Source organism: Pempheris klunzingeri, chromosome 3, assembly GCF_042242105.1.
Source record: "Pempheris klunzingeri isolate RE-2024b chromosome 3, fPemKlu1.hap1, whole genome shotgun sequence".
In the NCBI taxonomy this organism is placed as follows: domain Eukaryota; kingdom Metazoa; phylum Chordata; class Actinopteri; order Acropomatiformes; family Pempheridae; genus Pempheris; species Pempheris klunzingeri.
The window spans coordinates 11,072,313-11,098,068 of NC_092014.1; the positions used below are offsets into that span (position 1 = coordinate 11,072,313).

General features: G+C 39.8%; 2 protein-coding genes and 1 long non-coding RNA gene across 3 annotated transcripts in view; 1 reads left to right on the plus strand and 2 right to left on the minus strand.

Annotated features, from left to right (window-relative positions):
* The window catches only part of LOC139225635 (uncharacterized), a 223,735-nt gene that overhangs the window by 197,346 nt on the left and 633 nt on the right, over window positions 1–25,756 (minus strand). The window lies entirely within an intron of this gene.
* Window positions 1,132–10,383, minus strand: sgms2a (sphingomyelin synthase 2a). Its single transcript, XM_070856428.1, has 6 exons — window positions 10,295–10,383; window positions 4,416–4,919; window positions 3,710–3,827; window positions 2,747–2,900; window positions 2,114–2,280; window positions 1,132–1,317 (listed from the first exon to the last, which is right to left on the minus strand). Exons 2-6 carry the CDS (start codon window positions 4,862–4,864, stop codon window positions 1,132–1,134), a joined length of 1,074 nt encoding a protein of 357 aa, XP_070712529.1. The 5' UTR covers window positions 4,865–4,919; window positions 10,295–10,383.
* papss1 (3'-phosphoadenosine 5'-phosphosulfate synthase 1) lies at window positions 11,118–25,616 on the plus strand. Its single transcript, XM_070856426.1, has 12 exons — window positions 11,118–11,343; window positions 11,876–11,990; window positions 12,101–12,336; window positions 13,176–13,314; window positions 14,241–14,359; window positions 14,701–14,814; window positions 15,318–15,429; window positions 17,701–17,906; window positions 20,415–20,550; window positions 20,934–21,202; window positions 22,276–22,505; window positions 25,448–25,616. Exons 1-12 carry the CDS (start codon window positions 11,284–11,286, stop codon window positions 25,584–25,586), a joined length of 1,875 nt encoding a protein of 624 aa, XP_070712527.1. The 5' UTR covers window positions 11,118–11,283; the 3' UTR covers window positions 25,587–25,616.

Consider the following 25,756-nt stretch of genomic DNA (forward strand, 5'->3'; position numbering starts at 1 on the left):
TTTTTCTGATGCTACCTACTAATGAATAAGAGAGGCAATCTTTATGTTGCAGCTGCAAATGAAATTTAAAAAAAAATTGCATATTTATTTAATGAAACATGAAAACTTTGTTAAATATTTAATCCAAATATGGCAATAGATTGAATGCTAAATTTGATTATATTATACTATATGCAGTCCTGCAATCCTGACCTTATTATAGATAATGCCTCTCTAATACATAGATATGCATGTGGTATATCTATGTATTAGAGAGGCATTATCTATAATTAGACTATTAGACTTCATGCCATATGAATTACTTCAGAGAAAAATATTTCTTGTGACTTGTGTCAAATATAACTTGTTGAGTTTAAAAGTTGAAGAGATCCGTTAAGTATAAAATTGTCAACATGCAGTTGCAGTATATAACATAATGTCATAATGACTTTCATTAAATCAAAGAAAACACTGAAACATTAATATGGTTAAATTTTAATACAATAGTACAATGTTGAGACTACAGCTAAGATATATACACTCAAAGCTACTAAAATGAACACAATAATAATAATGATGATAATAATAATGATGATAATAATAATGATGACGATGATGACGGTGATGATGATGATGATGATGATGATAATAATAATAATAATACAAATTAAAAAATAACAAATAGGCTACATTAAGACTTGTAATGGCAGTTTTGGAACGCCTACTGACTTGAAACACACTAAGGCACCTTGTGACTCGAGCACAATGATATCATATTGAGGTAAACCCTGTCAACACATACAGTATGAAAGACTTACGGTAGCAGATCTGAAATCAAGTTTTGCAAATACTGCAACAAATCAGCAAGCCAGTTGTAAAACCCTGTCCATTTATGTCTGAAATTTGCTGGAGCAGACACAGGGGCTGACACAAGTACCAGTTACAAAAGCAATGGCGGCTTTGCAGGACTTTATCTCATAAATAAATTTACACAACAGAGAAGATACAGAGACAATGTGATTATCCTTCAGGATACATTTTTTGTGGAAAAAATTCTCTCATTGCTATGCATTTGGTAACATTATATTCCTGTCCAGTAGACAAGATTGAATGAGTATTATCAGTCAACACTGCTGGGGTATCGGGGTCGTGTCACTCCTCTCGTGTGCTCTGTACCATGGAGTATTTCTTGCAGGGGTTCTTAAGGCATGCAGGGGGCCAGCTGATGGGCCAGCTGTAAGAGCATGGCACCGAGGTTTGGACGTTCCTCTCCAGGAAGTTAAACAGAGGGTTCCACCAGGTGTTGGTGAGGTAGTTGTTGGGTGAGCATTTCAGAGTCTGTCAAAAAAAAAAGTCATCATTTAGAATAACGTTAGTAATAATAAAAGTTTAAAATCCCCGCCATCACTTTTTGTCATAATGTGACTAATGTGTGTATTACTTTCAGTGCCACTGCATGTCAGATGTTTTTAGTATCCGTTTCACAAGGATGAACTACATGGGCTTTGTTCTTAGGGACCACTTTATGGAAGCTAGTGGAGATCCAAAAAATGGGTTTTTTTTTTCAAGCTTATTTCCTTAAAAAAATACATTTAAGCAGTTTTTGCTGGCTGTAATCATTCCTTCCATTCATACTGGCCATTAAAAGATACCCATACAAAAGTGTGTTGAATGTGTAGCATGTTAACTAGCTAATATTTTAATGTAACTTGAAGAATAATTTTGCTTGGCACCACCCAATATCAATTGTCTATCTATTTTCTGGCCAGTAGAGGGGGTGGTTCACCATGTTGAAAAACCCACATATTGACTTTTTGAGGGAAAGATGTTGAAAGAATTGTGACACAAAGTCTAAACATATACTTTATACTTACTGTAAATATATAATTATGTGTAATATATGACCATTTTCTTTAAACATAAAGTGTAATAATTTTTGAGCCAGTACACTTGAGGTAAACTCCGCAAACAAAATGTGTCACCAGGCAGACTCCACGTATAATGATTAATGTGTAATAAAGTTAAGTGAGAGAGGAACCTTCAGCTCCTAGACCTCTTTTTTTACTCTCTTGCACTCCAAGACACACACACACACACACACACACACACACAATCAGCCACCCTGTGTTCAGACCTGTAAGTTGGCCATGGTGTGGTACCACCAGAACAGGCGGGAGGTGATGAAATAGGCCACAACCACGTCCACACTGTAGTGCTCATGTGCCACCAAGATGCACACCACACCCACAGCACTCAGCAGCCAGCACATCAGATGGTACCACCAAAACGACCGCGGTGAGTCTTCAGAGAGGGAAAGAAAGACAAGAGTGTTAGAAATGTTCATGACCACATACATTTGTGGTCTGTTCTTCTATGTTTCCACTGTCAAAAAAAGACAGTCTGTAGCATTTTGGTGTAATGTGAAGGATTTTCTGCAACAACCGGACAAGCATATGACCATTAAGTTGAATTAATACCTCTCTGAAACAATTAAAATGAAAACTGATCATTATAACCTCTGTGTAGCACAATTTATTTGGTTTGGTTAGATGTGCCTAAGAAACTGGCAAATGAGGTTATACCAAGCAACATATAGTTTTTCAAATAATACAAACAATAATGTTTCAGCTGTAATAATGGCAACACGTGCCACTTATTCGTGTCTTATTAGTCCCTTGAAGGTCCCCATGCTCATATATTATTCACGGCAAATTCACATAAATTATTCCATACAATCAAATAAACAAATGTTACTTTGCGCACTCACACTCTTTGATGAACAGGTAGGTGAGAGTGAGCATCACAGTGTGGCCACTATAGAGGAAGTCTCCACACAAGAGATGGGAGCTTGTAATGGACAGACCCCCACCTGACACCAATCGCAAAATTCGCTGGATTTTTGCCTGGGAGTTTCCGTGGAGCTGATAAAGAACAGGAAGCGGACATAAAGTGGGAGAAACAGCGGCAACATTAAGTACGCAAATTATTATTTTTATCGTCAATTACTTTGCCAAATATTGTTTTTAATTCAATCAATAATTTGCTCAATAAAACATTAGAAAAAAGTAAATGTGCCAACAGTTCAGAAGTCAAAGAAATGTACAGTGATTTAAAACAAAGAAAAGCAGCAGTTTTTCACATTTAAGAACCCGGGGCCAGAGAATGGTTACCGGACAACCTCATGATGAAAAAACTACAGGAAAGTACTGCATCCAAACGGGAAACAGTTTGGTAAAATCACAATATGTAGTTTTTACACTTTTGGGGTTTTAAACCAATGAGATTTAACATATTAACTAGTGGCTTTAAAAGGGGCCGGTGTTCAGATAACCATTAGAGAGAGCCAGGCCATCTGTTTCCTCATTACTGAGGACAGCTTACTTCTTATAGGTAAAATTACTTAGGATAACTCACTTCCTTCCAATAGCTAAAGGCTTCCATACGTCGTCCAGCACTTCTCTAAATCTTGGGAGCAAAACAACCACTTAACTGTCCGACTTGTGATCCTTTTGCACTACACAACCCAGCAGACTGCCAGGAGCACATGTTGTTAATCAAACACTGATGCACCTCAATATCGTTGTTGTCCTGAGGCAGTAAAAAGTCAAAATGGCTTTTTTATAGCTGCCTCTCTTGTGTGGTTGTGCAGAACGAGCCCCAGAGGGTACACCGGTGAACACGGATGAGCAACAACAGCTGATGCTCACTGTGATGTTTTCATGCTACTCACCTTTGGAGCGCAAGTCATATGCATGCCAGGTACAGGGAGGGTGGTGATGTACATAGTGACACAGCGGTACAAGTACAGTGTGCCAATGAGGAAGAAGAACCGCCTGCTTGCTATTGACCTGCAAATGGACAATATTAGGGCCACAATTGAGCGATACTTAAATGTTGTGGTCTCATTAATATATAATGCCACTTATGAATAGGAAAACATCTTCTTGAATCTAAAATGCTTGAGACTATCTTGCACAGTGAGATGAGTCAACGTGTTTTGATTGTGATTTGTAGTATCATATAAAGATTTTTTACACAGACTACTTAATGACAAAGGAAATCCTCCATAATATGCTGTCAGCTCTGGTCACCACAGACTGCTTTCTAAACTACTAATGTTGAACAATCACACAGGGAAAGCTGTAGTCAAAAGGACCTGTAACGTAGCCTTATAGAAGCCTTATAGAATATATCCATATAGCCTTATAGAATATGATATAATGAAGTTACGGGAAGACACGTGCAAAGCAAAGACAGGTTACAGCACATAACCACAAAACAGTTTCATTGTCCAATACAAAAAGGAAAAAGCCTGACCAAAGTTTTTTCTGCAGTGAAAATACATTTTCTCCTCTAACAAAAATATAGAATATCTCCAGATTTATCCTTGAAGCTGAAAGGAAATATGTGTACCATGCAGGGCCAAAGGTTCTTACTTGTATCTGAAGAAGAACAACTGGATCAACCAAATGGCAAGCAGCACCATGCCATTGATCTCTGTCACTGTAAATGCCCAGTTCACTCTGTCAACATAATCAAAAAACTTGTCAGGAAGAGGCGGGGAACTTTCTTTGGGCGGGACCCTCTCGTGGACTATAGTGATGACGACTGTGGTCAGGACCAAGTTAAAGCCAGCATAAAAGAATGCGACTGCTGTCTTCCACCACTCCATGGGCAGACGATTGACCTTCGACTCTGGCACAGAGATCTTCACGTAGTCATTATGCCTCCCTATGCCTTTCCGAAAGCCCCTCTTTGTGTCATCTCCGCCTGGGGTATGGACAGGACAGGTTTTAGTGCCACTGGGCACAGCACCACCCTCCATTCCGGGGCTCAGATTCGCAGTGGCAGAGTCTTTCGCATCCACAAGCTCCTGTGACGCCATGGGTGCCTGCACTGTCCATCCACAGACACCGCTCCTCTGGGTTGAGGCTTTTTAGCTGCAATGAGAGAAAACAAGGTTGGAAACTGACAAACTCTTAGGTTTGGAAAGCACAAGCATACACTTGTCATCTGCACAAGATAGAAATGCACATGTGTAAACAATTGCAGGTTAGAGTGCCAAGATCACCACGATGAGACACAGGGAGAAGATGAAATGTCGTTTACGTTTGTCTCCATCCTTCTTTATCCCAGGGATTAGCAAAGCAAGAGATGGAGCTTTTATTGATGCAAAGCTCTTGATTCAACAGCCTGAAATGTCCATTTCAGACAGAAAAGCTATTTCAGAGTTTATAGCAGCCAGCTTTTCTAGATGCGGTTGTATGAGTTCATGCTGTGTTATATTTTCCTTTCCCTGGACATTCACCAGAACCACCATGACAGCTTTCTGTCTGGACGCTCAGTCAAACTCTTATTTTGGGCCTTCCAAAGTTTCTTTCCATCTCACTGTTTTGGCTTTCTTGATTATGTCCTCAACAAGCAGCTGCTATGGTCACTTCAGCAGGCAAACATGATCTGTCCTTATAAAAGTTTCAAGCTGTGTGCAAAAGTAACTAGACTATATTAAAAAAAAAACTTTTAATTGAAAGTTCATTCTTGACCTTGGAAACAATCTCACCACCAACATGGTCCATTTAGTAGTTGTTCTGGAACTTTTGATCATGCATATTTATCTTTTTACAAGCATGTCGAGGACATTTTTCCAGTGTCTCTGACAACTGAACAAAGTCCATCTGCTGAACAAGATCATGTCTACGACTAAAAGCGCCACCTACTAAATGGACCTTGTGGTGAGACTGTTTTGTCAGCAAAATAAAACTAAACTAAATTAAGCTAAGCTAAGCTAAGCTAAGATAAGATAAGCTACAATACATTAAATATAAACTAAGCCAAGCTAAAATAGAATAACATAGAATATGAGTTGATTGCTGGGTAAATGAGTATTAATGAAACCCAGACAAAAAATGGAGTTGGAGATGAGCTATTGCAATGCTTGTTGTTGAGATCTATTCAGTTAATGACTTGAGAGAGCATTGCAGCGATGGTCGTTGTCATTCTTTCGTCTAAAAGGCTTCTAGTCCCTTTAACAGCTCCATTAATGGATTCGAGGAAACTGCAATCAGCCCTCAGATGCATCACAATAAATGTCACCTGGGATACATACAGAATGAATGTTTACTTGGAGACAAAACTTGGCATTGGGACAAAAGATGGGATAGAAATAGATCATGGCTGGATACAAGAAACCTGCTGAAAGTATCAGTTTCATCAGAATCAATTTTTGGGAAAATATTATTACATTGGAGGAAGGCTTATAGTAAATTGCCCTCTGACTAACCCATAGCAGATTCAGCCTCTGTTATGCAACTGATGGATGACTACAGAGAACCAAGTCTGACTTTAGAGGAGTTAAAGGGGTTTATTAATACTGGCCAAGATGGCAAATGAGATCAACAAGAGCAGACAAACAATTTAAGCCAATTACAATGCCATGTCCGTTATGTTATTGGTGAGATTATGTTGCAGCTCTGTGGTTAGATATTCTGAAAGTTGTGATCCTCCATGTCAAAGACATTTATGGAGCCTCTCTGTTGCTTGTGTAGCAAAGTGTTTACATCACGACTGTGAGAAATGAATGTGTCTTTTTTTGTCCTTTTTGATCAGATCAGATCAGTTTTAACTTGTGAATTTGAAGATGTCTGTCTGTAATATTAACATTTGAGAGACTGTGGTGACCGTGTCATCTACAGACAAATGCTGCTGATGCTCCATCGATTGTGATTAATGAAACACTATGACTAGTACTGTGCTAGTAATGATTTAACTGGGATTTGTGGACAGTCTTACATTCAAACTCAGCTCATCTGAATGTCAAAATGTATGTAAAAGTCTCAACAAGTCCTCCAACCTGAAGGGAAAAATAGGTTTTTCCTTCCAAAATGTCCCTGTGACTCTGGCATGATGTCATTGCCTCCCAAAACAATTAGAAATGAACCATTGTCAGTGAAATGGACCTGTTGTTATCTGCTGGATAGATTGAGCATTTACTAAACTTAGCATTACTCCATCATTATCAAACCAATAGATTAGGAATCAACCCAGATGGTAACATTGTGAGTATACACTGATTGAACAGATTATTTCTATATCTTTTAAAAGCATCAAAGCTCAAATCAAAAACCCTCTTCATCCCTCCTGCCATTCTGATGCACCCTTCAGTTGCTGTTCTCTTTCCCCCATATTCTCCATCTCTCTTGAGAGTATATTTCTGGGAGGCCTGTTTCATCCCTGGGGTTTTCAGAGGCCTGTTCAGCTTTCTAGGGGGTTAGAACCAACGTCCATCTTTACAGCCTCTTGTCCATGTTGGCTTAAAAGGTAAGCAAACAAGAAGACCGCAAAATAAGGCTGAAAGCTCCTAGTGAGTGGGCTTGAGTTGGGGTAGTTTCTTTTTAAACTACAATTTCAAAGGTCTAGAATAAACTTTCACATTCAACTGTATGTTCATAAGGTTAATAAAAGATTGTGGTTATGGTTATCAGAAAGGAGATAAGATGTAAAACAGTCGCTGGTGTCAAGATCGGCACTACAAATTCAACAGTTATTATTCACACAGCTACATGAGGTCACACTCATCCAATTTTTGTGGCAAAAACTGGATGTTCTGATTTTTTAGGCTTATGGAGGTTGTTGTAGCCTAAATATTGACTTTACTGTCCAAAACGATTAGAAAAGCCCAATACTTTCTGTGCTGACTGGATGTTTCCTTTAAAAATAACCTACAAGTCTTAATATTTTCTTGTATCTGTGAATATTCTGGGACCGATCAATGCGATATTCAATACAGAGGACATGGAAGGTGTTTATTTTCTAGTGTTCTCTCGTAGACTGCACTATGTGTACTGTACATGGGAGGTCAGCAGAGTGTCTCCATTAGGCTAGTTTTCCACTGGACCCCTCCTCCCTAGTGTACAGTGCGCAGTGCTTTCCCACCAGCCGGAGCACCAAGCACTCTAAAGGAATGGGTGGGGTGGTGATGGAAAACTGGCAGAAAAACCTATTCCACATGGTCACAGTCCGTAATGGATAACTTGGCTGCCTCCACTCGTACAAGCTATTTCGAGAGAAGCCACCCAGTTGCCTTGAAGGCTGTACTTTACTCCAGTGTTACCAGGGCTTCGACTCCATTTTGGGGCCTTCATAATAACACGCTGCTATAGCTGTCCAGTCATTTTCTTCTTCACATCGTGTGGATGGTCTTCATCAAAGGGAGGTTAAAAATAAGCGACACCAGAGGTGGCCCAGCCCTCTTGCAACTGGTGACATTACAGGGAGGAGCTGACTACATATGTTAGAATGTACATGCTATAAATTAAGGCTTGAAACTGCATGTTCAGCAGTACAAAAAAAGTTTTGCTTTTCATTTTGTTTTCCCACATATTTTGTTTCATTTCAGTAATAGATGCTCAAAATGTTAAATGTGTGGTGTCTATGCCTCATTCCATTACAGTGGTTAGAAAATCTCACTGAACAGGATGTTTCTGAAGTACTTGAAACAAATTTGTGTAGCACCGTGGTGTTATGCACACTGCTGTTTGTGGCTCTGAAATAGGAAAATAAAAAGAGCTCCTCAGTGGCTTATTGATAAAAAGATTATATTTCTGGACCTTGGGATATGATGTGCTTTTTTTTAAAAATGATCATTAGTAGGAGCAGTGGATTAAGAAGTTCAGATCGTTTACTTTTTTAAAAGGTGGAGAGCAGCAATAATACAGCGTAGACATACTCTAGAAATAGAAAAACTCTGATACAGATGCATTAGTGTCCAAATAGTATTTAATTGTTGTAACTGTGTGTGGGGCTAATTTTAAATACTTCATACTATAAATGCGCTTAATAAAACAATGCATCACATTACATAAGCTATCTACCTAAATTCTTAATCTTCAAAGTATTTATAGCTACAGCTAAATGCACTGGAGTAAAACGTTCAATGTTTGGCCTCTGAATCATTCTGGAGTAGCAGTATTAATAGCATGGAATGGAAATAAGTAGCAATAAAGTAGTTGTAGTAGTAAATAATCAGGTCAAATTTGGACTTGAGTAAATGTACTTAGTTTCTACCACTGATTTGTGTTGGTGCAACAGTAGTAATCGGTGGTGATAGTAGGAGTAGGATTAGTAGAAGAGGTATACTTGTGGTAATAGTAGATGCTGATATCATAGTAGCAGCAACGCTAGTACAGTCAGTCATAAATAATACTCTTGCATATTATGTTGACAATAGAAATGTCATGACAGTAATAAGAATGACAGACAGCACATGTTCGAAACCTTTGGTTTTACCCACACTGACGTTCACTTCATCTACCAGATAACATGACGACTGAATAACAGCAGCTTAGTCTACAAAGCTGTTCACCAACATTTTTTTTTATGTTTTGACAGAAGAAATACATTTTGTTGTTTTCTCTGCAAAGACATCCAACTTTGTAGTGAACAAACCAAAGTGGTTACAGTAGGCTACATGGAACCACCCCTTCTTTTCTGGGTGCCGTAACCACATGTGAGGTGGGTGCTGCCAGCGATGTGAGGGTCAGGACTGGGTGCCTCCCATATATTACAGGGCAGCAGTCTGTCACATGTGATGTTTTGAAGCCAGTTTTGAAGTTTACTTTTGGGGTGTAGCACAGTGGCCCCACACACAGTGTTAAACACAATGTTCCATATGAGGCTACTGGGTGGGGCAACAGGTCATTGCCTATCCTATAATTAAGCCCTCTCATTTTCAGTCAGAGCTGTTTAGTTGGGGGCTGACAACTGAATTATCAAACTGGAATTAAAGCAGGCCACAGCTGTACCACAAGCAAGCCCAGTCTGTGCACTGAGAACATGTGATCCAGAAATTCTATTTTTAATTTGCATTGAAAGCTTTTAAAGCTTCATATGACAAAACTTGTATATTTATCCCATTCTTATTTATAAGGTGATAAATAGTATGATGAAATGCTGTGTATAACTGACATCATCATACCATAAACATGAAGTCTTATGATCCACCGAATAAAACTTTTTGCATCAATTTATGCGAATACATCAGCCATTAACAACATATGAAATTTCAAAGATTGATGTCTGCTAGGATTCATAACCACAGTGCAGCCTGTTTCTCTGGAAGCAAGACCGATAAGAAAAAAAAAAAGAAAGTTGAATGTCACCAGGAGTATAAAATCCAGCACGGCTTTACCATCCTAATAACGATCACACATTAAAACCACGTTTATTATCTAGTAAACACATGGAAGCCAACACATACCGATGAGAAGGTGAAGATCTGCATTTAAATTCACATGTTGCACATTTCATAGCATCCTACCTGCCTCGCTCGGGCCTCCCGGAGCCTCTTCCTGTACTTGCAGTCCCTTGAATCCCTGATGCTGCGCCCTGTTTGATCGCTGCTCCGCTCAGGCTGGACTGCTACATTTACAAGACAGCACCGCTCGCTTTTGAGGGAGCGCTCCTCCCTGAAGCACCGCACACTCTCAGATCCATCGTGCAGCCTCCGTACCCAGCCTCCTGCTGCGCATCCCCTCTAATTCACACTAACTGTCCTGTAATCAGCGCAAACATCGCCCTGTAATTCTGTTCTGTTTCAAATCAGTGTTCAGAGATATTCACATTTTGAACCAATTAGATAGCGTGACGGAATATTTTCTTATTTTTGGGCAATAGTGGATTTATTATCGAGAGTGACTATATTCTTTTTTTTCTTAACGCTTTATTAAATGTAAGCGCAAGATTTAAAAAAATATCATAATCATTGTTTTTTTTGTCATGTATTGCATTAATTTAGCCTTAGACCATTCCAGTCATTTTAAGGAATTTTACATGTTTCCAGCCATGACAGTAAAAAAATATCGTCTTCACTTTCATTTTCAAAAAAATTCTAAATAATTAAATCAGATTTGATCTTAAACTGGACTATATGATTCCGTGCAACTACGTATCATCTGTTTTAGGAGTGCTGGTTCCAGATCAGTTGAGTCATTGGGCTAGTCACTATGCTGACAGGCGACATCGAAACAAAACTGACACTAGATCAGTTCTTTTTTCTTTTTTTTTTTAACTGAACCGCTAAATGAGGAAATGCGTCACTCCGTCGCCGGTGACGTGGCTGCTGGGAAACCTCTTCCCGGTTGTCGTGCCAGGCTCCTCTGCTCCGGGCTTCTCCGCTCACTGGAGATACCTGTGCCAAAAAGAAAAAAGAAAATCACCTGCACTGGCAAACAAAGAGCCGAGCGGTTTGTCCTTTTGTGTGTTTGAAAAGAGGTAGCCGGTTGAATCAGCCGTTGACTGCTGCCAGCCATGGAGACGTACGGTAACTCGCACAAGAAACAGAAGCTAAGCAACGCTGCGGAGAGCTGGGTGAGTTTTCTTTCGCCAAGTTGTGCTGCTTCAACAATTGAATCTTTTCATCTCGTCCGCCCACCTCCACCAGTCCCTAATGAGCCAACCGGCTAACAGCCCAGACAGCTAGCTGGTTAGCATGTTTAACGTTAGACTGCTATACAGCACTGCTAGCTCTACATTTAAAGCCATGGTTGCTAGCAGCGCCGTGACTGGAAAGTGGCTAATCAGTTCACCGCTAATGCAGCTGATGGAAGGGCATCAACTGTTTGGTTAACTTTGAACAACTGTGATAACATGACCCCTGATGGCTCAGCAGTATTTACAGGGTAGAATTATAACATTCGTACATTGTGGTCCTCAAACAATAACATTAGACTAATACACGAATATAGAGTTTTTTTTTTTTTTTTTTTTTTTTAATCAGGCCTCAACTTGAATCAGTTCATGTTAAACTGTCATCAACTGTCTTTGATTTTTGAGTTTTCACAACTTTGGGTAAGTTTATTGCAAGTGAGCTGCAATGACAGAAAAACCTGTATGATTCAAGGGAATGCAACGTGCAACTAATGTCACCTATCAAGCTCATCATGTCAGCCGAAACAAGCGCGGGCAGGTTGTGGGCACAAGAGGAGGCTTCAGAGGATGCACCGTTTGGCTTAGTGGTAGGTCATGAGATCTCAGCAACCGTGATTTACAAAACAAAAGCTCAAGGTGTCCTTTCTGCAACATCTCACAACTGTTTCATTATACTGTTGTTTGCTTCTGTGCCAAGGTTTATCCGGTGCAGGGAAGACCACAGTGAGCATGGCTCTGGAGGAGTACCTGGTGTGTCACGGTATCCCCTGCTACACACTGGATGGGGACAACATCCGTCAGGGGCTGAACAAGAACCTAGGCTTCAGCCCAGAGGACCGGGAAGAGAACATTAGACGCATTGCTGAGGTGGCCCGGCTTTTTGCTGATGCTGGGCTGGTCTGCATCGCCAGCTTCATCTCTCCCTACAGCAGGGTCGGTAACTCTCCAAAGAAAGCATTAGCATCATTCTCAGTTAGATAAGAGAGAAAGTGACAGGGATGAATGTGGCTGGACCTGACCGATACTTTAGTATATTTTGCTCTCATTCTGTTATACAATATCATTTAACCATATTTTAATAAATTCTGGCTTTTCTGTGATGAGTTTTGTTCTAGGCTGAAAGAAAATTAGCATTACCAGTTTGATGCTTCTCAGTGTGGGACATTTCACATCTATTTTTGGTTTGCTTATAGACCTTGGGTTGATAATGATGACATTACTGATCATGTCACTGTCCATCATCATTATCCTGCTGAAATTGATGAAGCCAGTTCCAACAATAGATTTGGAAGATGTGAAGTAGCATGATTAAGTAGAGCCTGTGGAAGGCAGGGTTTCTTTTATGTTCTTGCCCAGAATGTTAACATACTGGGTCCAGTATTTTCAGTTATTATTTACAATTGTGAATTAATCGATAGTAATTTTCAATAAAAAAAAACAAAACAAAAAATGCAACTAAGATTGAAAAAAAGCCCTTCTAAAAGTTCTGTATTATACCATTACACTGCAACAACTGTCCTAATTACTATGAAGGACTCTGGTACATGATTAGCAGCGTATCCCTATCTTCTCTTTTGCACTTTTGTTTATTAGAAGCCAATTTGGAGATGTGCTTGCTGCGATAGGGCCTAATATCCTGCACACTGTGGTGAACGGTGTCCTCGTGCAGTACAAAACAAAAAGAATTCTTTGGTGAAAACCAAACAGAATTTCACTAATTCTTTGACTAATCGTGTATGCGTCTCACGGTGTATTTGGTTATTGTCTTTCAGGATCGCCTCAATGCCAGAAAGATCCATGAGGCTGCGGGGCTGCCTTTCTTTGAGGTGTTTGTGGATGCTCCACTGGATGTCTGTGAGCAGAGGGACGTGAAGGGGCTGTACAAGAGAGCCAGAGCGGGAGAGATAAGAGGTGGAGTATGGTTTGATACTGTTTATGTGCAGTGCATCAGTAGATCCAAGGACCTTGTATTGGTTATGTTATCAAGACAGGCTTGGTTCATACATGGACTGATATACAGTAACATAGTACTCTGTACCTTTTTTTTAAAGAGATTCAAATTGTACTTTTTGTGTGACACTTAATTAACCACAAAACAAAGGACAAGATCTGTGTTTTTAAAGTGCTCTGTAGCTCACTAGACACATGTACAAAACATTTACATTTTCATTAGTGAGACTGTTGTATGTCCCACGTAAGTAGTAACCATAATTTCCCAGACTCTGGTTACTGTTTGCACTACTGCTTATTATGTGTAATTACACAGAAATGAGAAGACAGTGACAACAAAACCGATGCATCACTGTGGTTAGAGGAAGTTTTTCTTATCACAATGTGGTGCAGTATGTTTTTTTTTTTTTTTTTCTTTTGCACGGGTGTGATCTTGACCCAATTTCCTGAGTCATTTCTGCTGAGAAGATTGATCTTTGTTAGTCTCCCTTCTGCCTGAGGTCGTTATTTGAGATGGAATTTAGTCCTGAGCAGTTCTCTGAATCTACACTCTGATTTATTAAAACTTAAATCACAGTTTTTTCCCCATCAATGGCTGCTCCCAGGCTGCAGCTCTGGTAAACTCACTCATGTAGTAATTCTTGATTTCAGCTTATGGATGATGTAGTTGTTAATCATGGTTGTGTGATTATTGATTAAGGGATGCTTACTATTGTGAGACAATGTTGTGATAGGACACCTATTCCATGCAGTGATTTTTTAAAATTTCCGATCCATACAATCATGTAAATAGAACAAAATAAGTTTTATTCTGTCGGTTAAGAGTTGTATTTTTTGCATAGAAGCTAAAGCTCAGACGGAGCATTTAACTCAAATTATTTTATCAGGTTTCACTGGAATTGACTCGGAGTATGAGAAGCCAGAGGCTCCAGAGCTGGTGCTGAAGACCGACTCCTGCAGTGTGAATGAGTGCATACAACAGCTCATTGACCTGCTTCAGGAGAGGGTGAGGGGAAAAACATCCAGCTTTGAAATATATGTATTGTGTTTACAATCAGCTGCTATTGTTTTATTAGCTGTGTCCCCGTTAAAGAATATTTATGTAACCATTACAGACACAGCTAGAGGCCTGAAGCATGAAACTGTGTCATCATTCCTCTGTTGCCCACTAGGGGGCAGTGATGGGTCACATTTTTGTAAATATTGACATCTCTGCAGCTACGCTTGATCATATAGATGAATATTTCTTTATGTACAAGTCTCGATTATGCAGGATTTGTAATGATTTATTTATGATTAGTGATTTCATTTTTTTCTTCTTTCTATTCATTTCTTTCAATTCTGCAGGATATAGTTCCTGTCGATGCATCTTATGAAGTGAAAGAGTTGTACGTCCAGGAGAATAAACTGGACCTCGCTAAAGCTGATGCAGAGACTCTGCCTGCTGTACAGATTGGGAAGGTGCTTCTGACTTTCTTTTTTCATTTTGATACATCTTAATAAATATATGAAGTTAGAATAACTATTCATAGCTTTTGTATACATTATATACAGGGTTCATGCAAAGTCTTGAAAGTTTGCAAATAACTTTTAAATGTTAGAAATATGCTTGAATTTGATCATACTTTTATAAACCAATACTCGATATACTAAAACTAACAAAGGGACAGTATACATTGAGTGCTGTAAAGGAATTCTGTCAACTTTATCTTTTGCAAATGCATTTATAGTAACAATTTAGATGTGATGATAAAGACTTTGAGAGTCTGTACATTTTTGGTTTAGGTACTTTGAAAGTCATTAAACTACTTTTAATAAGCTCTACAAAGCCTGTGTGTATATAGAGCAATTATTTATCTACCCACTGATACATTTACCAACATCATTTTCATTAGAGCAGCATATGTGATAAGTTGTTGGTCCAAATGTAACCTGCTGTATGTGACTGTGTGTATGATCCTCAGGTGGACATGCAGTGGGTGCAGGTGCTGGCTGAAGGCTGGGCCACTCCTCTGAATGGCTTTATGAGGGAGAGAGAGTATTTGCAGTGTCTTCACTTTGACTGTCTGCTGGACGGTGAGTTGTTTATGTTTTTAGGAAAAAGGAAATGGATTTCATTGTAAAATGCAATGACGCAGTTCTTCAGAAAAGGCACTAGATGGAGATGAGAGCTCACAAATTGATTCCTCAGGAATAGTGCATGGCTTTAAGGTGCTACCTCAACTGTAATGCCCTCCATATAAACAAGAAATTCAGCACAGCGAGTACCAAGATGTGCCCTCAGTTAACCTGTTAGCTCTTATATACTCATGAATTGGACCCTTTGGCTGTCATTTGACACTCACAAACTTTGGAGTTTTGTCTTATTTTTGTCATTTGAACCTCAGACATCTGTCAGCTTTAGCTCTTTGTATTTCCCTCTAACTTTATTTTTCACTGTACTCCAATTAAAAATGAGCACTCTGATTAAATGGAGCGTTAAATTAGATTAACAAATAGTTCCTGTAAACTGCAATGCTTATTGTGTTGCTGCTGGCTGTGATGAGAAGCTTAAATGAGGGTTTCTTGCAGGTGGACTTGCTGAAGAAGTGCTCCATTCTACAGTGATTTACAGCTTGGCTAGGTGGAACAATTAAACATTGATCTAATCAGGAATGAAGCTGAGAAATAAGAATGATGAAGCTGGATATCATGATGCTGAAGTAGTCTCAGGAATGCCCTGGTTTTTGGCACTTTTCAGAAAATGGATGTCATTTTGGGTGTAGAGTCTCTTGTAATTACGCCAGTTTTTCATGTATTGTTTTAAATTCCAAGAAAAAGTCAGTTTACTTTATTGCTCATATGACCACATATCCTTCAGCTGTGTGTTGTGATGCCAAATAGTTTGCTACATACACACACAGTAAAATGAGAAATGCATAAAATAAATTTAAAGTTAACATAGTCTTCATTTCATTTTCAGAGTTTGACAGGTATATTTAACAACTCTTGTCCTCACTGAAGGATAAAACCATCAAAAATCTTAGCTTAGAACACTTCTTTCTCCAGAAAGATCGCAAGCCTGAGAAACTGAGCTGGAGGTAAAAATATATATTGATGTGAAAAGTCTAGATTCCACTTTTCCTGTTTGTCCGGAGGGAAAGGAGCACAGCGGAAAAGACTTCTGTATTGATTGACACCACACACCACCATTTGTCTATTTTCACTTCCTTCCAGGGATTTGACAGCGAAAGAGTCCAAGCAAAAGGATTGATCGCCCACACTATCACATTAAAACTAGTCGGGTAGCAAAAGACTACATGTTTGACTAATCAAATAGTCTGCAAAAATAAACGGAGACCCAAATTCAAGCTCGTGTCTCTCTCGCTCGGACATTTGGCAGGCTTGTGCGCGCATGTTTTATTGGAACCAGCTGTAAGCTCCACACTGACAGAGGGGACGAGGAGAGGGTCCAGAGGGAGGTGGGGGCAGCAACAATCGGCGTCCCCTCCTGTTTTCCACTGCATTTGATCTGATGTGATCTGAAAAGCGTGCCGGTCCAAAAGTTTTCATCAACCTGGACGGCAAAATGAACCCGCCAACAGAGCGCTGTCACTACGCTGCTCAAATCATAAAATGAGAAAGGTCCAGCTTGGCTCAAGAGGGAATTTTTCTCCACTTGCTTCTTAAATTGCAGCCCTGAAGACTCACTGTAGTCTGTGGTTTAGCTGTATATTCCACGTTTAGCCCAAAGGGGTACAGAATGGAAACTTGATTGGAGTAGTAGAGTTGTTAATACTTAATCTTTGTACGTTTTAAACAGCCTATTATAGGATATCTGTTCTCACTGTCTCAGTGCTTTGCATTGGAAAGCTTTTTGGAATAGTTTTTTTTTTTAGTTTTTCTTTAGATCTCTTGATAATAAAGGTGCTCTGCGCTCTTTAAACAAACAAGTTATGTTTACAGTCAGTGTTTCCCATCAAAACGCTGTATGTCAACCCTTGAGGTCCAACAATGGTATTGAAAGCATCTCAGTTCTCATTACACTCGCCAAGCTGATTTTTAAAAGAAATGTATTTAAAATTGTGTACTGTTTACATTAATGTTTGCTAGCTTGCAACCGTCTTCACTGCTTTGTTACTTCTCCGCCTGTTACCGCCACCAACTGATGATTACTGGACTAGCTTCAAAATGGTGGCAGGGCTATATTTTTCACTATTTTTTCAGACCAAACTATTACTTGATTATTCAAGTAAATGATGAGCAGGTTACTTGATAAGAAAAATATTAGTTAATCGCAGCCCCAATGTATTGTCTTTATATGACTTTTCCCCTCATAAAAATGTCCTTGTTTCTTCATTATCCTAGGTGGTGTCATCAATCTGTCAGTGCCTGTGGTGCTGCCAGTGTCTACCGCTGATAAGGAGCGTTTAGATGGTGTGACAGCTATGGCATTGGTCTACGAGGGAAGACGAGTGGCCATCCTTCGCAACCCTGAGTTTTATGAACACCGCAAAGAAGAGCGATGTGCTCGCCAGTGGGGCACCACCTGCAAGGACCACCCCTACATCAAGGTAAACCTCTGAGATTCAGGGTCACCGTTTTCATTTTCTGAAAACTGTATTTAAAATGTAAGCCAAAAATGTTTGAAATACTACAAATGAAAAACCAAAAGTTCAACCTTGGTGAAGACCGAGCAGCATTGCAGAGCTGCAGATGATCTGTCTCAGCGTGCTATGTGATAAACACTCTGCATATGAAAGCAAACTGGATTCAGCCCTGATAGAACACAGATCTGTGCTGGCCTTTTCACATTGCTTATGGAAAGACTGAATCGATGGAGGAGTGGAGCTTTTCTCACAGTCTGTCAGGACGCCCAGTGTAATCACTTGATCTTTTTGGTCCGCTCTAATTTTGCAGGTGTTATATTTGGATGCTGAGTCTCTCGCTCAGCCTCCACCTAATGTATTTGAGATTGTAGTGCTCAGCTCAACATGTGGAACCCCTGCCAGCTTCCACCTTTCCGCTCACCAGACCCCTCTCCAAATATACCCAGCAATTGTTTCCATCTGTTTCCTATTGACCGCTGTGGGGCTCAGGTAGACTCAGCGGCGAGATAACGTCCTGAAATAATCCTGCACACCCTGCGGAGACTGGCATTGGCTTTTGTGGAAAAGAACAGAACTATCTGGTGGTGCAGACAAAGATGGTTGTCAGATTGCATTTTTATAAATCCATCTGCCTATACTTGAACAGCAGAGTTACTTATAAAAGTTGCTTGTCCGGCTAATTTTAAATCCCATTGTTTTCAGGATTAGCGCAGTTGGTTTGCCACTAGTTTATTGGCAAAGGCACAAGACAAAACCTTGCGTGGTATTAAGTGATTTCAGTCCCTGGGGTCGGACTTACTCTAAACCTCACTGGCTCATTTTAAACCCCGTGCTGCTAAAAATTCTGGATGGAGATTAACTTGAACCCTAGACCACAGCTGTCTCAATATTTCAGCGCAGTTGGGAGTCATTTTTCATCTTTGGTATCTTTTTTGTTTCACCTTGTTCCTGATTAAATCTGGCTCGGTAATGTGCATTTTACAATGCAAGAGCCTGCCAGTTGCATAAATTGGTACCATGACTCTCCAGTGTCAACACCTGATGCCCCAGCATTGGCTTTAAACACATGCTGAGTACTCGCAACTGTCATTCTTTATCCACTCTAACCTGTCACAGCTGAAAACGTGTGTACAGCTTGCTGTGATTAAGGTGTCACTCATTAAAGAGAGTGTGTATGTATACATAAGTGTATGTTTAACTCCCGGAGCCAGTCTGTCAACACACCTCGCCGCTGGTAGTTACAACTTTTTTTTTTTCCCATCTCTGTCCAACCAGAAACGACCTGCTCCATATTACATGTAGTTAATCCACTTCTTCCTGTTTACCTGTCAGTCAGACAGGAGCCCCTTATATCGGAAACTATAGTGTAATGGCTGTTTATTTGGCTAGGGTCCTTGAATGTGAAGTCCTGGGGCACTTAAAACGGTCAAACAGGGCTCATGTGGACGTGTAGGGCTGCTTCTTTGACGTATACATGCATCATTATATTTTCTATTCACTTATGTTAGGGAAATAAATTGCAACTTGTTTATGCTGTTGATCTCTCCAAAGAAAAAGACTGTTAACAGTCTTTCTCGACTCTTCGCGGGCCAGCAGTGGACAGGTTGGATTAAATAGAGTGTGGAAAACGAATCACAACAAGATCCCAAAAAGGCCTTAAGACCGGGCCAAGTGGTTATTGATTACATCACGGAGACACGTCCACTGCTGACAGCGTTCTGATTTGTATGTATAGTTTGCCAGATCAAACTGAAATCCCTCTCTTTGTAAAGTATAGATATCAAAGAGGCTTTTTTTCATAGTTTTTCACATGATAAATTACATGTCAATGAAGTAAATGACATTTTTTTTAAATCAAATTCCAAATCGGCTTTTCGCAACACGCACAAACTTCAGGTTTCATGTGTGGCCTTTTTTTTTGAGTTCTCTGCTGTGAGCTTCTTTTATTACCGAGCCTGTAGAGAATTGTCACTTTGTATCACATTAACATCGCACAGACCAGTGTTTTCAGTAACTCTAGCTATGGTCTCATAAATGCCACATGAGGCAGGCCAAAGATATTGCCTGAAACAATAGCAGCCTTTGCCTGGTTCCTGTGCGCTTCTGTGACATTGTAGGATTAATCTCTTGAGGGGAAAGTTTCTCTCCAATGTGGTCATGAGCTCATCACCAGGTTTTATTGTGGAATACAATCTGATTTGTCTATGCTCTGTTATTGGAATTAAGGTAATAGATGTGGCTGAGTGCTGAAGAGTGGCCATGCCAGAGTTTTGTTGACTGTTTAACGACACATAGAGGCTCTGATTTATGCTGGTGTGTCCCCGTTGCAACTGGCTAATAACTCTGGAGTTTTATTAGAAGTCATGCTGGCCTGATTCCAGCACAGTGAAGTTTTTATGGACCACAGTGTCTTAAGTCTGGATTATGTTTGAGTTGTGTTCCCTGTCATGATCACTGTGACTCCCATTTCAGATGGTGATGGAAAGTGGGGACTGGCTGGTCGGGGGAGACCTGCAGGTTCTAGACAGGATCTACTGGAACGACGGACTCGATCAATACCGACTGACACCCACCGAGCTCAAACAGAAGTTTAAAGAAATGAATGCAGGTATGGTCCAAGTTCTGTTGGCCCTTGTTTATTTTCTGTCGGAACAAGATTAAAACAGTGGTGAGATGTTGGACCAAGGACTTTTTTAGAGACAGTAATGTCACAATATTTAAAAACTGCTACATTTTGCCTCTTAAAAAGGAGAGGACGCACGGGGTAGTGGGTTCAGAATTAACGTATTGCAACGTTTATTCTTTATATAGTTAGGAGACAAAGTAGAAAAGTCATAGAAGTGAGAGCTCCTCTATATGTGGTTTCAGTGGTTGGGCACTTAGCTGCTTGATTATCTCTGGGTATATTGTGGCCTTATGTTTGTTTTGTACAGATGTGTTCAGATGGGTTTGGTCGTAGTTTAATAAACTCTTCTCTTTCTCTCTATTTAGATGCTGTATTTGCCTTCCAGCTCCGCAACCCAGTCCACAACGGCCATGCTCTCCTGATGCAGGACACCCATAAGCGTCTCATCGAGCGAGGCTACCGCCGGCCTGTCCTGCTGCTCCACCCACTGGGAGGATGGACCAAGGACGACGACGTGCCGCTGTCCTGGCGAATGAAACAGCACGCCGCTGTGCTGGAGGAGGGCATCTTGAATCCAGACTCTACCATCGTAGCTATCTTTCCTTCACCCATGATGTATGCAGGGCCAACTGAGGTAATGATTATCAAGAATGCATTTTGCTGTTACATGCTTGAGGTTTCCTTTAAAAAAAAGCCATAATGTTTTCCTCAACCGACCAGGAACAAAAAAAAGAAATGTGACTGCAGCACTGGGTAATGACAACAGACACAGGGAGGAGGACTGTCACATACTTGGTGTCTGCATATTTTTGAGAGTGAAATATGGCAGGAAATGGGATTTACAATTGTCTTGAGGCACTCTGTGTAGTGTTTCCATGCCATACACAAACCTCTTCACGTGACTGAGTCTAGCTGTGTAACTGGGAATCTTATAATCATTCACTTATGATAATGGGAAAGCTACAGCGCAAATTATTGATAGCAGATTGGAGGCTAGTAGATGTCAGGCAGGGAAGTCTGTAATTCTGAATGGGATGTCTAGAGAGCCAGACTCAGCCTAAGTGTCATTGTTCTGGTCCTGTTTATCACTTATAAACAACATATTCTCCTGATCTCATATAATAAAACTACCTCACCAGCGTTCATCATGCCAGAATGTTCTTTAGCAACAACTTTAGATCCTAAAATATAGAAACTACATGGACATAGACCGAGTAACACTAACCCTAATTCTGGAGATTCTGAAATTATTGATAATGAAACACAGAAGAAGAGGCACACTGTTAAGGCTAAACACAAATGGGATAAACCAGTTTGTAAATCATTAATGATATGTACAATCACTATCTTTATTGTACAAATATATAATGTTCCTTTATAAAATCAACTACAGCACGTTGACCATCAAACACTTACATCATATTACAGTCTAATATGGATACTTCCATATATAACAGAGCAGCATGATTTCCCAGCACACTACTCACAAGCTATACACCAACGTCAGCAAATATAATAGCCAAAACACTGCAAAAAGATTTACAGTAGTAGTATAGTAATAATTCTCTTTTTTTTTTGTTTTGTTTGTTTACAAAGAAACAAAAAAAGCAAATATATACCTATATACCTATACCATACCTATTTTTTTTTTTTCCTAACGTGTTTTTAATGTTTCTGCTGTCGTCTTTGTTTCTTCCTCGGCCACAGGTTCAGTGGCATTGCAGAGCTCGAATGGTGGCTGGAGCCAACTTCTACATTGTTGGCCGTGACCCTGCCGGCATGCCCCACCCTGACACAGGAAAGGACCTGTACGAGCCCACTCACGGGGCCAAGGTGCTCACCATGGCTCCTGGCCTCATCACCCTGGAGATTGTACCATTTAAGGTTGCTGCTTACAACAAGGTCAAAAGAGCAATGGACTTTTATGACCCCAAAAAGTGAGTACTTTTTTTCATGTTGTTTATTTATATATTTCTTTAAAGCATTTGTTCCATCTTCTTTCCCATTGTCTTTAGGTTTATTAGCGTGGTGGAACACAGAAATAGCTTGAGTCTAAAGCGGCAGTGCTCACTCAAATTAAATTAGCTGGCTTATTTGTTGATTTGGTCCAGAGTAATACCTCTCATTTAGGCCAATTAGAAGCAGCAGCCTAAACAGAAATTACATTCTCTAAATTAATTTCTCATTTGGCTTGAAAAAAAAAAAAACTCTTTCATCCACTTTCTTTCCTCCTTCTGTTCTCTCTACAGTAAAATGCCAAGCCAATAATAACAGGGATTGTTTTTCTTTCTTATACAGTTAAAAGGTTTTGTGAATTAGCATGAGCTTTGTTGTTGCTCAAAAATTACAGGGACCTGCCGCTAATTAAAGTCTGTATACGGACACTGCACATGATGACTAACACAAATCATGCAATCTCACTGCAGAGAGTGAGAGAGTCCGGATGTGATGCAGCCTCCACCATCAGGTTATGCAACTTTAGCTGTGTTTTGGCCCGGAATGTTAAAACTAAATATGGCCAGACTAATCAAAAAGATTTGCTTTGTTTTCCATGATGCATATTTATGATGTTGAGTCCAAACCAAATTGTTGATCGGAAACATTTAGTCCTTTTAGCGCTGCTAAAAATAGTGTGTGTTCAAATACATTTGTTTATCTTTCCTTGACTTGAAAACTATGGCATGACCAGGTAAGAAAAAAACTGTTTCCTCCTCTGAGTTTGAAACACTTTAATCAGTTTGTGGGAGAAAAATCTGTTTCCGCCACTTTTCACATTGGATTACAAAGTTTATTTATCATGTATCTAAAAGAGGAGGGGCTGATCTACTCTTATTGTATTATAAGCCTTCTTATTTTCTACACCCAACACAGACCCTGACAGAAAGCTGCCCACATCTGAGCCTGGTTCCATTCGAGGTTTCTTCCCGTTAAAGGGGAGTTTTTCCTGCCACTGTTGCCTAATATAATATCTGATGCTTGCTCATGTGGGGATTCTTGAATCCTTAATTTTGAATTCCTGAATCGTTGGTTAAGTGTGAAAAATAAAAAATTAAATCCAGTGTTAAAATGAGAAAAAGAAAGATACGTAAAGGATCAAAATTCAAAGACAAAAGCTTATAGATATATGTGGAAAAAATAAACGAACACATCACATTTGTAGGCAAACTATACAGTAACAGTTTGTAAAGGCTTGAGTGCAAATAAAAAGTAGATTCAAGTATATAATCTGCTTTGCATTTGCATCAAAACATAGAAATTCACCTCATTGATCTTCAGTGAACTTTTTAAAGCATTTCAGACAGCCTTGAAAAATCAGTAACTCACTCCCTTTATTAAATACACTTCACTGTATTTTTTAATAGACTCTCGCTGACCCAGTGTCTTGATATCATTTCAAGCATAAAGCTAGAGATCGAGTGCAAGATGGTAACAAGATGGATTTGGAAGTGTGTAGTCATCGCTCAGTCAGATTTATGGCATTCCTTTCTCTCATGCACGCTGACAGCGCCTTGCCAAAATATCAGGAGGAATATGGATGCTTATCCTAATCACCAGCAATACCCCTCCGTCTCTCTCTAAAGTCTAATGGTTCAGATCACAGCAAGCTGTTTCTAATTTGACACTGTATAAAAATGTTCTCGGAAGAATTTGCCTGGGGCTCTTTTACCTCACGCCACGTGAACTGCTCAGTCTTCCTCACGGTTTCTCATTATTTCAGGAACATGATGTGCCCCGTCGTGGGATATAAATTAGAAATTACTTCATAAACAGCAGGACTTTGGCCCTCGCTGAATGTAATCTTAGCGGAGATAAGTGTAAATGCCTGCTAACAAGATGTCGAAAACTGTCCTGATTATCCCTGACAGTAATAGACGAGAATGTTTGAAAGTTACAAAAAATGTTTGGACAAGAGAAATCTACAATCTGATTATCGGCAGGAAGCTTTCTGACAGTATTTGATTTTCCAATCAGAATTTAATTTGAAGACTATCACAGCCACAGTTTGTTGGTGGGGATGTTTGACAGTAGTTTGTGATACCCTGTAATGATAATTTTTTTTTTTTTTTTTACTTTTCTGAACTAGTGATCAAAGCTCCTAATTTAACACAGTGGTTGCACAAATGTTTGTTTTTAAGTCAATTTACAGGAATATTAGGCAGTGCTTCATTGAATAGCAGTTGGTTAGTAGTACTAATCCACTCAATGTCAGGTGTTTTCTTTCACAATGAATGTGGAAATTGATTATAAAAAGAAAAAAAATCTGTATCTGGGTAGGGTGAGGCACAAAATTTAATTCCAGGCACTCAGTGGCATTGTTTACGACATTACCTTACCATATGTATTCACATGCAATATTGAAAAACTTGGCACTTTGTAGAGAAAAGAATACCTGACTCCCAGTGGTGGTAACAAAGATTCTGTGGCAGACAGAACAAAGACCTATAAAGTGTCTTGAACAGAGACATTAAAGTTTTACATCTACTCCAACACGCTGAATTCGAAGAATTCATAAATGCTGATGCTCGGCAGCACTGGCCTCACTTTACAACCATGCTGGCATGCTGGTGCATACTGGATTGTCAGAGCATCTCTCCAGCCACAGAATGATTTGCGAGGAATTACTTATGAATCCGCTGCCAGAAACGGTCAGCAAATTAAATGTAGAGACGTGTGATGTTGTAAGAGCTTCATTGTGGTTTCAGACTTTGGATTGTGTTTGCAGAAATGCTAACTGGCCTGCTGCTGTGCCTCGATGTACTTGATTCCAGAGAAGCAGGCAGTTATTTTTGGCTCGCATCGCTGTTGATAAGCATCTTTTCATTGATTGAAATATGTCTGTTTCTCAAAACTCTTTTTCTCTCGCTTTTAAAAATCGCAGCCATCAGGATTACGATTTCATCTCAGGCACACGCATGCGGAAGATGGCTCGTGAGGGAGACAATCCTCCCGATGGCTTCATGGCGCCGAAGGCTTGGGCTGTGCTGAAAGAGTACTATAAGTCACTGGAGAAGGCCTAAAGGTTGAGTGTCAGCTGAAAAAAAACAAAACACGGAAACACATTGGTTTCTACTGATGTTTAAAATGACAAATGTGGGGACCACTCATCTGCTATCAAAAACCATGCTCTGGCTTCTGTCTGTGACACTTTCACGCTCAACTGTCACAAAACTGATCTCGGTTGTTTTTA

Coding starts and splice junctions, on each gene's coding strand:
- sgms2a (XM_070856428.1), bottom strand. CDS start 4,864: ATGGCGTCACAGGAGCTTGTGGATGCGAAAGACTCTGCCACTGCGAAT. Junction 2,901..3,709: donor ATATGACTTGCGCTCCAAAG/GTGAGTAGCATG, acceptor GTTCTTTATCAG/CTCCACGGAAACTCCCAGGC. Junction 1,318..2,113: donor ACACCATGGCCAACTTACAG/GTCTGAACACAG, acceptor TTTTTTTGACAG/ACTCTGAAATGCTCACCCAA.
- papss1 (XM_070856426.1), top strand. CDS start 11,284: ATGGAGACGTACGGTAACTCGCACAAGAAACAGAAGCTAAGCAACGCT. Junction 14,815..15,317: donor CTGCTGTACAGATTGGGAAG/GTGCTTCTGACT, acceptor TATGATCCTCAG/GTGGACATGCAGTGGGTGCA. Junction 22,506..25,447: donor GACTTTTATGACCCCAAAAA/GTGAGTACTTTT, acceptor TAAAAATCGCAG/CCATCAGGATTACGATTTCA.